Genomic DNA, 16,097 nt, shown 5'->3' with positions numbered 1-16,097 from the left:
CACAGCCCTCAACATAATACTTCAGCTGAAATAAATGTTGTTGTTTATGTTGTAATAAGCCACGTCTGCTTTGACCGATCATGATTAACTCAGAGATATGGCCTGAGGAGCGACCCGAGGTCATACCCACCAAATTGGTAAAAATTGGTCTTGCCATTTAAGAGATATACATTTCTCATAATTGCAGCGCCCCCCTAGTGGCCAAAATAATTAAAATTTTGCTCATACCCTCACAGTCACATGACAACCAAGGATCTCAGATTTGGTGTGTTAGCATTTATTTTGACCGAGATATGGAACAGTTTGCGTTTTTTATAGCTAAAAATGGTACTTAATAATTTACACATATTTTGACTGAACAAAAACATTTACTCAACTTTAGATCAAGTCCAACTCTCCCCAAGAAGCCGTTTGAAAAAAGTAGGTTTTTTGATGTGTAGGACTTATAAAGAGCAACATGCTGGCGTGGCCTATGTCAGAAGATGCGACTCTATTTAGGGAACACGTGGATATAAAGTTTATGAAGATGTGGTGAAATAACTGATGCCTCTTTGCGTCCATTTGTTTTGTTTCATCATTATGGTCTAATTTAAATTAAGTTGATCAAAACTTAATCAATAAACCTGCTCTATAAGACATATAAATATTTAAAAATTAGCAGTCAGAATAATCCATGTCAGTACAACTTATTACTGTATATACCTTTTAATTGTATCATACTCATTATTTGAAATTGAATTTTTTTGTTAATTAATTTATTAAAAATAAAACACAATTAGGAAAAAAAAGTAGTACCTCCTTTGTGTGGGGGGGGATCATTTCTAAAGCATTTTATCGGCTTGATCTAGGTGCATTCAGAGCCAATAAGCAACAGAGGATGTAAAAAAGATCAATAACGACTGGTTGTAACAGTCAGTTTCCAAGTCTAATTAAACGATACAAATGTTAACACCTACACATTCCTCGCTTTGCGACCAGCCCCTCATACTGAGGAGGATATATAGTTCTCTACAGCTGGAAACTCACATCAATAAACACCTCAACTAACCACTGACAAGAGAAAACTCAATCCTCTCAATTGTTGTAAGTCTTACAGCAATAAACATCCACACAGTGCATGTTTGTATAGTGGAACTCCACATGAGCATTCATCTATACTTCACTGACTGTGCATGTAGAGTAGACAGAGGGGAAAAACAAGCAGTCGAAGGCAGACTCTTCTTATCATTTCCTGTTGTTAATCTAGAGCAAGAACATAATCAGAGCAGCTTCCTAAGGGTCTGTCTTTGCTCACAGATTCCCACCCACAGTTAATGTATGCCTTTCTAATGCCTGCAGCTGGAGTCTCATGATCTCATGCATTAAAACCATATTTATGTTACAAGTGGGAACAATGATTTAGGAAACAAGACGGTTAAAATAAAAACAAACACACATAAAATAATTCTTGTTGAGAAGAAGAGGCTATAAATGTTTTTTCAAGCAGGCAGAAAAGTTTCTCGTAGCAAAAGTTGCAAGGACATTATCTTTCACAGCAGATTTACACTTGGATTCTGCTTTTTATTAAACAGACACAATGAATGCACATCAGTTGGAATTGTATTGCTTTTCTGTCAATTATACTGACATCTTTTCATCTCGTTATGCCGCTTTATTACAGCTCACGTTGTGAGTTACTATTTATAGTCTAAGTTAAATAAACCATCCAACGTGATCCAGAACTACAAAGATGACATTAAATAGAAATATAAACATAAATGAGCGAGTATAGCTGGATGTGGACTTTCTCTGTCATCCCATAAACTGTAAAAAGAATGGACAGGACAAGCTCCCCAGTGGATGAAAATGAGTTGTTCTGCAGTACACTGTTATAAGCCGTAGAACTTCCAGTGGGAAAGATACTGTGTAAGTCATCAGGGCAGTACGTTAAATGGGCGGGGAGTGTTACCAGGGCTCCTCCCGCCGGACCCTACTGCGCAGACTCTGGTTTAAAAATTATGTCAATTTTGCAAGATGGCAACGCCCCTAAGTGCCGTATTTTGGCTTCAAGAACGTTGAATGGGAGCAGCTACGGTGCATGCCCACTGGTCCATCCAAGAACTATTTGATCACATCATCAGCCTTTTCCAGTCAACACCGCCATGTTTCAACTTTTTGTGGAGCAAGACGAGAGTTCACAGATTAAGTCGAAGAGAGAGCTAAGACGGACAGAAAGTCCTTGAGTTTTATTAATTCCTTTCATGGCTGTAGCATGCGTGAAGCACCGCCAAACAAAGTCAATCACAGACAAAAGGTGTGTGTTACTGTTATTGTCACTACTCTGCCTCATCTCTGTACCTACAGTTACAGCGTTTGTGTGTGTGTTCATTAACACCAAACAATAAGCGACATGCTGTGAAGGTTGACAGATGAGCAGACCATGGCGTTATGTTTAAGGTCTACAGCTCCATACACTTTTATACTTTGTTTGCATGTTAAATGCTTATATTAAAGAATACACACAATTTGAAACTATTGTTTTCATGTGTGTGTCCAACAATACACACATGGTTAGGTAGGTGAGTAATCATCCTGAAAATAATAGCATTTTGAAATGCTCAAAAAACATAAAACTGTGTTTACTGTTACCGAAAGATAAACAAGGGCTTTTTAATGCTCCTCTGAAACGCCCACGCATAGGTCCTGACGTAGTAGCATATATCAGGCTTCAGGATAAACAAATAATCAGGGGCCAAGCCCGCAGGGCCTTGTATGTGCGATACGCGGTTCCCAGAACCAGTGGTGCTGGGAAACCTATGTTTTTGTTCTGACTTTAATTATAGTTTGGCCTATTTTTTATTTTTCTCTCTGTTAAAAGTGGTGCTGCAGGGGGGGTGGTTGCAATGTGAACCGCAAAAGCTGCAATTTGAAAGGTCACGTTATCTGGTCAGATTACCTGAAGAGAAAGGACGGAGACAAGTCAACGCTCTTTAACCTGTTACGCAGTTACACAGCGGATCAGTAAAAAATCTACTAAAAATGGAATAGGGTAGCACCGGATCCTCAGACGCCAAGAAGCGTGTCTCGTAAGGCAGCCCATGTAATAATTTCTTTTGCACTCTCAACTGTTCACATATTGTTTGTTAAAAAGTCGTCAAAAAAAGATACTGATGTTTTCTCTAATAGGATGAATAATCGTGATATCATGCAACTCTAGTGACTCATGCCCGAGGTAGTAGGGTAGGTCAGAATTGGAGCTGCTGGAAGTGGCGCTGATGTCCGAACTAATGGGTGGAGTAAGGGACTGTCCCCTGCTTCTGTGTCCGCAGATAGAGACACGGATTCGCAGCACAGGATACAACTATTAGGATACGCTTGCAACAGGGACACTCACCCTGCTGAAGATCTTTGCCTGAACCAATGGCCTTTTTAAACAGGCTTGGCGCTACGTGGTAAAATGAACGGTGAGTTGATGCACTTCAATTAGCGCGAGAAGCCTGAGCAGAATGCCTGGTCAATGGAAAAACTACCTGCTGCTGTCATTTTTATCATTTTCATGCGTTCCTCATGTCAACAGATAGGAAGATGCACCCCCAACCTGCCTCACATTGCTGTATTTCTAGCCTGCAGTGTATACTACTGCTGTCTTTTCAGTGAGTGAATCTTCCCTCCAAAGAGACACATTGAACCCCTTTGTTTACTAGGGATGTCCCGATACAACTTTTTCAATTCCGATACGATACCCAATATTGCAGCCTTGAGTATTGGCCGATACCTGTATTGATTCGATACGCTATTAGCTAAAATCATATATACTTTTATTACTTATTTTGTAGTGGTGAATGTTAGAAAAGGCTTCTGATCAAGTGATGTTTACTCAAACAGAGAACAATAGTCAGCAACATGAGAAAAACTAACCCATTTATTATTAACCAATTGGTTAGATAGTTTTAACCTTCAAACAAAAGTAAAGTTACTGTTAATGATTGGACTCTCCCAAAGAAAACTACCACATTTATGTCCTGCAAACAATTAAATGGGTTTTACAACCATGCGGTCAATTAATTATGCACTTTACAAATTTCAGGTGATAAATTACATCTAAATTGGATTATTCATTCACCCCAAGGTGTCACGGTGCCAGCCTCCATCATTGTTTTTCCTGTCGGTTTTCCTCAAGTTTAGGTGTCTGACCGACAGTTGATCTTGTGTGGATGAGAGCCTGATCACTGAGCTGTATGTATGTACATCCTAGTCTTCTCTGTGTGCTTCCCCCATCTGTAGACACCTGTCTCCCTGTTGATTTATTTCTCCTTGTGCATGTCTTCACGTCTGTTTTTCTCAGCTGAAAGTCCATCTGCCTGTACTTCTCCTGCTTTATTTTGATATTAAAGTGTAACTGTAGTGAAAAAGTATATAACAGGAAATTTGATTAATGTATTACCAATAAACAAATGAGTGCACCTTTTTTTTTTTTTTTAAAAAAAAAAAAAAAGCTCATTAAAATTACTTTTTAGAACAATTTTATACTTGCGGTCATAAACTATGGACAGCCGCCATTTTGGACAGGATATGACACACTTTCGTTGATCAGCATGACCTGTTGCTTTATAGAAACAGTGCATTGTGGAAGGTAGAGGCATAACAGGCCTGTTTACATGTACATGTAGTTCTTCTGTTGGGTCTCAGCATGTGTAACCTCACCCTCAGTGATAGTGCAGCAACCAGGTTGTATGTTAGGAGAGGATTAAATATTGCCTTTCTCAGCAACGGACAGAGCTGTTGTTACCAGCAGAAACGAGACACAGCTGAGCAGTTAGGTGTTGGAAGTGCAAAAATAAGGCAACCAACTGCGATGAAAGCTGAGTGTAAGGATATCTGTTCATTGACAGGATGATGCTCAACGACGCCCTAACAAACAGGCACGTTTTCTGACAGAATTCATGGTTTAGCCTCAAAGAAATGACAGGAAACAATTTGGTGGGGATGAAGTTAGTGCCATAACAGCCGCCCATAATATCCCCTATAAGCAGAAAGTAGTAGTGCTCTGAACAAGTAAGTTTACAAGCAGCATTGAGACTTTCTGTGAAGACATTAGTCGGAGCCACGTCTGATTTCAGAGGTAATTTTGGCTTTGTGCCCATTAGTTTAGCTGCAGATCCCTCTGAAGTGGTTCTCATGGAAACGTTTTAAGTGTGTATCCCGTACCAATATTATGGCTTACTCTGACTTAGTGTAGTTATTTGGCTTAGGGACGCAAAATAAATGTTCCTGCTGTGTTTTTCTCTCATTGTTATAGCAACTATTAGCTTTACACTCCGCCATTGTTCAAAAACTATAGACCAATGGAACACTGTTGCCGAGCAACAGCTAACAGCAATCAACAAAATTGCATCAATCTTGACCAAAATGGCGAATCTCCATAGTTTATGCCCCAAGGTAAAAAATCTTCCTAAAAGTCCTTTTAATGTGTTTTTTTTAATAAAACATTTAGTTCATTAGTAATACATTAAACACATTTTTTGTTATATACATAAATTTCACTACATGTACCACTTAAAGCACACATAGGCACCTGGCAGCCTGGGGGCCACATGCGGCCCTCGGTCTATTTTGTGCGGCCCCTGAAACAAAATTGTAATTCATGAAGTTGGAAATTATATGAAGAACAACCTCATACACAAAACAACAAAAACACAAAACGAAAAAAAAACAAAAAAACAATACATACAAATATTTATAACACACACAAAATGACAGACTCACTAAACAACCACGTGAACACACAAAATGACTACAAAAACAACAACATACACAGAGGACTTCAAAGACACAAAATTACAGACAAATGCACAAAATGACAACAAAAACTGAAAATACATAGCAAAAACAAACACGATGACTTGGAAAAACACATAAAAAGACAACAAAAATTTGCCATATTGACGAGAAAATTCCCAAAATAAACTTAAATTCGCACGAAATGTGTGTTTTCAAGCTCCTATTAATGCTCATCTTGTTCATTCTTCTAAAAACTGACATGAATGTTGATAATGTGGCCCTCGAATCAGAGGATCACATTTTTGTGACGCCCGCTGTAATCGAATTTGCCCATCTCTGATTTAAAGTCTGCTCCACTTCAAACACTGTCTTATCTGTTGTGACCCGTCGTGACACACAATTCTAACACTAACTAACTGACGGACTGATTGAAGATCGCCATGAACTGTTAACTAATTTGAGACAAATTCGGCTTTAAACCTAAATAAAAAGACTGATGAACAATTTAACAGTGATAAGCATGTTCTATCAATTAATCCACTTTATCCCATTTGGGAAGTGTATTAAGTGGCTTTCTCCACTATAAAGCTACAATAAAGCTTAGTGAGGATGAAGTGTGGAAGGCAGCAGATGTGGCAGGAAATTGGCATGACGTAAAATGAAGTAATGGCGCCCTCAAAGCATTTACTGCAGACTGTGGCTGCCAAATAAAGTGTTGAATATTACTCTATTAGCCATGATGAGTGTGCAGACCTGCGCACGCTTCAGGTGGGACATGTGCTCTTCAACCTGGCGCCTCAGCTTGTTTGGTACTTGAAAGATTGTGCTGTGGTGCTCCATCATGAAAGTCACCAGTTTGGTGGCAAGCAGCTCATCCAGATCCATCTCATCTGGAGATCCGAGGACGCAGTGCGAGAACATTTGCACCATCTGTAGTGAGAGAGAGAGAAGGACAGAGGGAGGACGACAGTGTTATTACACTTCAGGAAACAGATAAATGGCTGAAGGTGCACAGAGAACAAAACACTCCTATAAACCTTTCAAAGTAAGAGTTCCTTTGTGATCCCTGCTTGATAGCTAGCTTTAGAAAGTTATGATGGCCGTAATATTATAACAGCCTCTCATAAGAGAAGGACAGAGCAGCTGGACTGTCATATTCAATCAGCGTCTTCATTGAGGCTTTAAGTAACGCTGAAGTTTCAGGAACCTTATTACAAAAGAGCTTAGGTAACTTCAAGGTTAAATATTACTTTTTTGTTTTGTTCCTTCTATGATTTTTCTGGCAGCTTGTGATCTAAACTAGAAGTTTGTTTAAAAAAAGTCATTTAAAGACAATGAATACCCTCTGATTGATGCTGACAGTGCAATGAAGCATTAATACCGACAGCAGATGGTCTTTGTATTGCAGTGATTGTTTACAATCCCATTTAGATTTGTTAAACACTACGAATAGAGCACCCACTGTGTACCACGTACTGATCATTGATTTAGAGCAGGGATTGGACACCTATCGATTGCTCCTCCCTTGTGGCTCAGTGACCAATCTGACTGTCAAGTCATTTAATGCTATTGGAGACAAAATATGCACATTTACTGTGAAATCTCAGCACCAAAAGCACTCAATATAAGATCTTTGTAAGCAGAGTTCCTACAGCTTTGGTCAAATTTAATTCAAGGATTGTTAAGACTTTTTATTGCCATTTGAAATTACATTTAAGACCAACCTCACAGTTAACATAATTAAAGAGAGTTAGGGTTTTTTTTTTCTTTTCTAGTGTCTAGTGCAGACATGTAACTGGCGGCTTCCAAAGTAAACACACAAAATGACACAAAATACTGGTCATTTCAAGAGAGCAAAATGAAAAAATGTGAATAAAAGCAGGAGAAACAATAACGGAGGCTGTCTGTGTGAAAGCTGAAAAAACTGCATATGAATTCACAAAAAGATGGCACAATATAAAAAAGAGTTCATAAGAAATGCTTCAATACTTTTTAATGAATTCATTAAAAAATGTTGACTCGAGCAAAAGAGATTACTCCTCTCATTGCCTGCAGCCATAGTCACAATCACATTGTGTTTGCTAAATTGATGTTTTTTGTATTTCATCCTCCATTATATAGCACCATATGTGATCTGCTAGGTTCACATTTTCATCTGAGGCAAACTGAATGGATTCAGGTTCGGTTCTTGCCAGCGCTGTTGGGGTCCCCTGAGCTATGATTTTGATACCTGTTCTTTTTTCCTTTTTTAATCGGTACCGTCATAATAATTGTTGCACACTTGTACACAAAAGGGACTTTCAGGCTTGCATGGGTTGTTTTAACTCTCTTTTTAATCTTTCACAGTCCCGTACCCCTTCAGACATTTAACCTGAAGCCATGTAACCCCTACTCCTGCACACTTAAAAAACATAATGTAATGTTATATACATTTGTTTGAATTTTACCTATCATGTTGAGGAAAAATATATGATAACAAGAAGACATAGTCATCAACATCGACGGCAGAATGCTTGTCATTATAACTCACAACCTTTTCCTAAATGTCCTAAATCTAAGAACTTAGATGTATACACAAGTAAATATTATCACATCAGAATATCAAATGATTAACTAGCTTAAGCGGACGAACGGAGCTCAAACCTTTATCCCCCTTTCCACTTTATAGCGGGGGATAACAATAATAACTAGAACTGCAAGCAGTTATGAAAGGGGGCCAAGCCTTCCCACACGACTCAGCCCCAGGTTTTGCGGAGCCCATGGAATTACGTCACAAAGGATGATGGACTTGGGGCATTTGCTATGAACACGTGGATAGTTTATAAAGATGTGATTAAAAGTGTGAAAGTTACAGGCCAAAATGCGTTTGCACCCATTATACTGCCACCTAGTGGCGCACATTTTGGTATGGGTGGTCTGTGTTCTTTTATATATGTACCTTGTAAATTTCCCAGCTCTCAACATAATACTTCAGCTGAAATAAATGTTTGTTGTTTGTGTTGTAATAAGCCACGCCCACTATGGCCAATCGTGATTAACTTCAAGATATGGCCACAGGAGCGACCCAGGGTCATACCCACCAAATTTGGTAAAAATTGGTCTTGACATTTAAGAGATATAAATGTCCCATATTTGCAGTGCCCCTAATGGCCTACATTATTCAAATTTGGCTTATACCCCCACAGTCACATGCCAACCAAGGATCTCAGATTTGGTGCTGTTAGCATGCAAACAGTTTGCGTTTTTCATAGCTAGCAAAAAAACTTTATTCGTTAATAATTTGCGCATTTTAACAAACAAAATTTTTTATCAACTTCAGATCAGGTCCAACAGAAGACTATGTACCAAGTGTCACGCTGATTGGACAAAACCCCAAGGAGGAGATAGAAAAAGTAGGTTTTTATGTGTAATGACTTAAAGAGCAATATGCCTGGGAGTGGGCGTGGCCTATGTCAGATAATGCGACTCTATTTAGGCAACACGTGGATATAAAGTTCATGAAGATGTGATTCAAAATGAAAGTTACAGGCCAAAATGTGTTTGGACCCATTATAGCGCCACCTAGTGGCGCACTTATTGGTATGGGTGGTCTGTGTGCTCTTCTATATCTACCCTGTAAATTTCACAGCCCTCAACATAATAATTCAGCTGAAATAAATGTTTGTTTATTTATATTTTATTTTGTAATAAGCCACGCCTACTTTGACCAATCGCAATTAACTCAAATATATGACCTCAGGAGCAAAATAAGTCGTACCCACCAAATTTGGTAAAAGTCAGTCATGCCATTTAAGAGATATACATTTCCCATATTTGCAGCGCCCCCTAGTGGCCTAACTTATTTAAATTTGGCGCATACCCCCACAGTCACATGCCAATCAAGGATCTCAGATTTGGTGTTGTTAATATTTATGTTGACTGAGATATGCAACAGTTGGCGTTTTTATGCTGACTAGAAAACTTTACACCTTAATAATTTGCGCAAATTTTGACGAACAAAATTCTTTCCTCAACTTCAGATCAGGTCCAACTGAAGACTCTACGTGACAAGTTTCACGCTGATTGGACAAAACCCCAAGGAGGAGTTAGAAAAGTAGGTTTTGCAGTTTTTGCAATTTTACACCACAAAACTCTCAGCGGAAATGGGCGTGGCTTAGCTCCGCTGATTTAGTGCTATTCAGGGAATCTGTGGATATGAGATTTTTGAATGTGCGACATACGGTGTGGGAGTTATACGCCAAAACACCTTCACCTTTGTTATAACGCCACCTGCTGGCGGACATATGTGAGTTTTGAACTCCATCAAGCCACACATCGGACTTGGTATTCTATCTTAAACAGTTTCTGAGAAAAGCTGTCCCCTTTAACTTAGATGGAAGGATGCACAGACAGAGCACAAACCTATCTCTCCCTTTCACTTTGTGGCTGAGGGATATTAATCAGTGAGGACAGAATAAAACATCTTATTTAGAATGATCACTCGATTTATTTAATTAGCCCACTGGCCTTTTCAGTGGTAAAAAAACTCTTTTTTTTTTATCACCCTGAAAGTGTGAAATACATCTCACTCAACTTTAAAGAGAAGTGTGAGGTTCTGAATTTGAGAGTCTGACTTTCTCCATGCAGACTTTTTCCCTTTTTGTTTTCATGTTTGTCAAAGCTGACGATCCACTTTCACACCAGAACGTGGTGGCAGATTTTGCGCTTTTGTAACCAAATTGTTTCTGTCACCACTAAAGGGTAGTCTTACAGAGACCAATGTGTAATTTATGGCGATGCATGAAGGCTCCTGACTGCTGCTCTATTTACAGTATATTCTTGTTTCCAATTTCTTATTTTTATTGAAGTACCCCCTATGTCATTTTGCATACCCCTGGGGGTATCATTACCCCACTTTGAGAACCTAGAGTCTAAACAAATACATTTCATTTGTTATATAAATCAAACACCTTTTGTTTAACATGTCAGCATTTCTTGGCAATGATAATTGACAGGAAGTTGGTGAGGAAACTATGTACAATAAATGAATCTTCTTCCAACCCAAGCCAAAGCTACTAATAATGATTTAATTCTCCAAAATAGTTGAAAGGTTAGATAAATCCGTAAAATTAGGACAGGTGCTCAGTCGTCTGAAATTATGACAAGCAGATGATACAGAACTTAATAGAGCCTAAATTTATGGGACACTGTTCATTTGTTTTTCTTATGTATCAATCTCATGAAAAAAATCCATCAATCACTGGAAATCAAAGGCCACCTGAGCATCAGTTTTAGTGACTAGAGTGTAGGTATAGTCACCAGCGTGCGGGTAGCAATGGTGTCGTTCAGAGGGGGCAAATGGACGTTTTGGCAGACGCGAGCCATTAGGCGCAGCAGCAGCTGGAGGCGTCTTCTGTTGGGTGGGGGCAGCAGCAGACAGCTGACTTGGAGAGCCTCTGTGGCCATGTCCTGCACCTGCAGCAAACCTGAGATACAGAAGGAAGCAGCTCATCGAAGATGGAAGTAAAACATATGAGTTCACCAGCTGTAACACAGCAGGTATAAAAGGGCGGGTCAACATTAGCGTTGCACTCACTGAGAATGTTTACAAACACGTCATACAGGTGGAAAGTGAGCAGCGGTTCTTTCAGTCTCTGGAAATAGTCAGCAACTGTTTTCAAACATCTCTCTCAAAGCCTGGGTACGCGCGGGCTGTTTGCTGTCATTCCCGTTTGGCCCTGAGGAATAAACATACACATGGTGGCTCTTTGGACTCTTTGGATGCAAATGCTAAAACAACTGGATTAATGCAGTTACACAAATATGTTTTCCCAGTGGTTTACAAAATTTTCAGTCCCGTACCCCTTCATACATTTAACCTGAAGCCATGTACTCTTTACTCCTGCATAGGGCTGGGCGATATATCAAGATTCAAGGTATATCAAGTTTTCTATTTTGGGATACAAAAAATATAATATTGCCTATATGGATATACATATATTTTCTATAGCTTATTTTGTATTCAAATACTTGTTTTAGGAGCAGCTGCTTTTGCTACTTCTCAGAACTGCATTAAAAGCACAGTTAGATGGATTTGTGTCCTCACCCAGATCTGGAGTTGTCACGATATGAAAATGAGTAACCACAACACTATACCAGACAAAGTATCACGGTTAATATCGCGATACTGAAGCCTTTTTTTTTTATTATCAATATCCTTATGAACAACAATGTATTTGTACAAGTTAGAAATACTTAATAACTTATCGTGTTGTTTGGTGCATGATAATAGCACATGAACAAAAGCATACAAGCAATGAAAAAAAATAATAAATGAAGAAAATAATCAATTTATGTTTAACTAATGTAAATAATCAACTTAGGATAATAAATCCATTGTCTTTAAAAATATATCTATTTGACAGTAATGCTTCTTCTCTAACATAATAAAGGATAAAACACAATAAACAGGAAGTGATTCCCTATGAAAACTATATTTCTTGCACAGTGGATCTCCTATTTACCGTCTCTGCCTCGTTTAAAGCCAAAATAGTTCCAAATGCGACTCTTGGAGTTTGTTTTTTTGAGCAAAATTAGTGATGCCACTGACGACGACGCTCGGGCTCAGTGTTTCTACCATGTCTTGTCTCGTGTTTGTGACTGTAAGCCGTGCACGTGTCCAGGTGAGACAAAACTTTACTTGTTGTTTGTTTTCCAGCGAGTTTCTGTCGAAGCGGAGCTGTCTTCATGGAGTTCGTTCTTGCCGGCAGAAACACACAAACAGCCAATCGGCTCACAGATGGGCGGACCCAGCGTGCAGAAACAGGCTATCGTACCTTTGGAGGTCACCAGTACTCCAGCAGCTGTGGAGTTCGGTTGCAGTAGTTGCCATGTTGGTTCGTTTTCAAGAGAGTAGCAGCATGGAGTGAGCTTAGACTGTGCAGTGAGGAGCAGGGAGGAGAGTAGAGGCAGCCACTATGGAGCAGAAACTGGCTCCGGTAGTATCGTAATCCACGGTAGTAACGTTGTGTAAAAATTCTAGTATAGTAGGAACCGTTACAATTTGGCACCTTGGGGTACAGTGGGTATCGTGCAACTACACCCAGATCTACCACTAAACAAGCCACACAACAGAACTCACTCACACGTGCTGTCCCTTATAGGAGAAAAAGTCAAAAGTGACATATTTTCTGCAACTGTTGGTTAATAAATGTGCCTCTGTGGCATTTTTCATCAGCAAATTTAACCCTTGAATTGTAGTGATGTGTCGGTCTCGAACGAAACGGCTCTACGAGCCGGCTCTTTGACGTGAACTACGGGAGCTTTTTTTTTATTTTCGTTCTCTTCAAGCCGCATTTGATTGGTCAGTATGTGTGTGACGTCTCTGTCTGCGGCGCTCCGTGTGCTGAGCAGAGAGGGGGGAGGGGCAGAGATACACACACTACACACCACAAGAGAGAAAGAAACAGAGCAAGGACCGAAACGCAAACAGAAGGAAAGATAAAAAAGTTGAGAAAATGAGTACAAACAGGATACGCAGCGACACCTTGACACAATTCAATTACTTTGACCAAACTAAGGCAGAACGTCGAGTCTGCAAGATGAAAATCTCATATAGAGCAGGCACTACAAACAACTTGCACAGGCACATGAGAACTGTTCATCCATTGCGATAGGAAGAAAAAAGACAAGCAAGTGAACTTGATATTAATGAAGGTGCCAGTGTGCCTACTGCCACTGTTGCTGCTACTGCAGTATTTACAGCATCGTTACAGATAGAAGAAATAGGATCAACCCCTCAAAGCTGAGGCCCTGGTTTTCCTGAATGCCAATCTTAACTAAAGAAGGATGCTCGATGCTTGGTTTTTTTCTATTACCGGTAGTTTTATACATATTTTGTTGTGTGATTCTGTAAGTTCCTGCATGTTTAAATTAGTTTATACTAAAAAAGCTAATAGTTTAAAGTAGTTAAGTTATTTGTAAATAGTTAAATGTTTGTTTTTGCTATCATTGTTGAGTATATGAATAAAGGTGGATTTATATAATAAACATTTGATATAGTGCTTGTTTTTTTACATTAGTAATTCATATTGCGCATAATTTTAGAATATTTTTGGTGACAAATTAATTTAAGCACCATAAAATCTGAAGGGCCACTTGGGAAAGAGCCGACTTCATTTGAATAAAAATGATTTATATCGTATATCGCCAATTTGAGAAAAAATATCAAGATATTTTGGTCTTTATTGCCCAGCCCTACTTCTGCACACTTAAAAAACATAATAATGTAATGTCGGTGACACTTTACTTGACGTTTTCTACATAAGGCTGACATAACGCTGTCATTATCTTTCTTTCATTTTGGAAAAATAAATCTACCAAACATTTGTTGATTGAACCTATATCAGTAATACAACATATTCAACACCCTGAAACTGTGAAATACAACGAGCAACAACTTTAATGAGAAGAGTGAAGTTGTGAGGATGAACAAACACTTTAATGTTTGGCTGAAGAGACTTTCTTTCTCTGCGCAAAGTCTTGTTCTATAATGTGTTTTTCAAAGCTGAAAATCCAATTTCACACAAGTACGTGGTACCAAAGGGCATCAGCCACATTTGTCTAGCGCAAAACAATGTAGCTCTCACCATATTTGTGGTTTTTTGATGAGATTATTTTTATTTTAGAGGGTATTCTTATAGAGGCCAATATGTAATTTGTGGTCATGCATGGAGGCTCCTGACTACTAGCCTATTTCTTTATCATGGTTTCCAATGTTGTCACACTGTTTTTAATTTTTATTCACGTACCACTATGGCAATTTTCCTTCCCCTTCATTCCCCAAATCAAAAATAACAAATAATCGTGAGGATATTTTGTTTTTACTGATTTAAAACCAAAACGTAAATACATAAAAATCAAAAACCAAACAAGCAGCGTTTTTCTGTTCTAAAATAAATATTTGCTCTGTTTGCGTGATATTTGGATAGTACTGGCTTCATGTTTTAAGCTCACCACACAGAGTGGACCCACAGACGGGGGCGAACTTTTACTCCTGGACAAAAAAGGAGCAAAGCATAACAAGTCACTTGGTTGATGAACTGGTGAATTGAAACATTATTAATACATACATAAATCAAAACAAAAATAGATTTTACAAAAAGCATACACATGGTATGTGATTAAAGGAACCAGAGGAGGTGTAATGAGTCAATTGGTGCTCCTCGTTTCTTGTGATCAACATCCATCTGCGTTGGTGGCTAGCGGTATTATAACGTGCAAAATAATTATTTTCACTCCCGTCAAAAAAGCTGTAATTGTTTTTGCAAAAGTGGAAAATCGTAGAAGTTCCAACATTTATTGTTCCTCACACCAGCTTCACACTCAATAGTCAGTCACTCGTTTATTTGTCCTGTTCGCTCTGACAGAATGTGACATGCTTAAGCTAATTTCCTTATAAATATTTAAATATCTCACAAACACAATAAGATTTCACCATTATTATTAACAGAAAAACACTGCTCTTCTGGTTTTTGTGGTTTCTGTATATCTGTTTTGGTTAAGTCAGTAAAACAAAATAACCACACCGTTTATTTGTTATTTTGATTTGGTTTTCAAACAGAATAACCAAAGAATGAAGGGTACAAGGATTGTGGGGGTACCCGTACCCCACTTTGGGAACTTAGGTGTTATTCAATCGTTTGATCACACAGAGGCTATTCCAAAACACATGCTGTTATTTCACTTATATTAAATGCACACTCACAATTGGCCAGGCATTTCATTGCTGATACCACCCAATAGGGCATGTCCTCTGAAAGCACACAGAACAAGGTGGTACATTTCATTACGTGGCACAGAGATGCATCGAGTTTGGCTCTGAATGAGAAAAAATGCTAATTACCTGCTTTGTTTTCCAGTACAACAATGCCTGTTTTATTAACAATGAACACATTGTGCACAATGTGCTTGCCGTTCACGTGCACAGGGTTTAAAACCCCTTCCAGTGTCTCCAGGCCCAGTGCACTCTGCAAACTAAAACCAAAAGGATTGAATGACAAAATGTTATAAACAAAGCTTTAAATAGATGTTGATGTAAAAAAAGAAGAAAGAAACTTACTGCGCGATGGTCATTGATTTCCAGACTTGATCCACTTGTTTTGATGTCACCTCCTTCCTGCGTATCAGCTTGCATTCATGCACATCACCGATTGCTACACTGTGCCTTTTGTTCCATAAATCAGAAGTCTGATCGATTAAAAAGAGAATATGTATAAAAATTACAAATACAAAGAACACAAACAGGCCGAACCATGTCTCTTACAATTACGTTTTCAATTACTCATGTTCAATTCCAA

At 38.7% G+C, this 16,097-nt stretch overlaps 1 protein-coding gene across 1 annotated transcript in view; it reads right to left on the bottom strand.

The window, feature by feature from the left end:
• The window catches only part of LOC114477890 (DEP domain-containing protein 1B-like), a 32,439-nt gene that overhangs the window by 8,016 nt on the left and 8,326 nt on the right, over positions 1 to 16,097 (bottom strand). The window contains 8 exon segments of the mRNA XM_028470558.1: positions 6,514 to 6,690; positions 11,059 to 11,225; positions 11,336 to 11,419; positions 11,422 to 11,446; positions 11,449 to 11,477; positions 15,506 to 15,553; positions 15,644 to 15,774; positions 15,860 to 15,987. Coding sequence (XP_028326359.1) covers positions 6,514 to 6,690; positions 11,059 to 11,225; positions 11,336 to 11,419; positions 11,422 to 11,446; positions 11,449 to 11,477; positions 15,506 to 15,553; positions 15,644 to 15,774; positions 15,860 to 15,987 — 789 coding nt within the window.

Source organism: Gouania willdenowi, chromosome 16, assembly GCF_900634775.1.
Source record: "Gouania willdenowi chromosome 16, fGouWil2.1, whole genome shotgun sequence".
Lineage (NCBI taxonomy): Eukaryota > Metazoa > Chordata > Actinopteri > Blenniiformes > Gobiesocidae > Gouania > Gouania willdenowi.
Note: the sequence above shows the minus strand (reverse complement) of the source record. Positions and strands in the feature narration are given on the sequence as shown.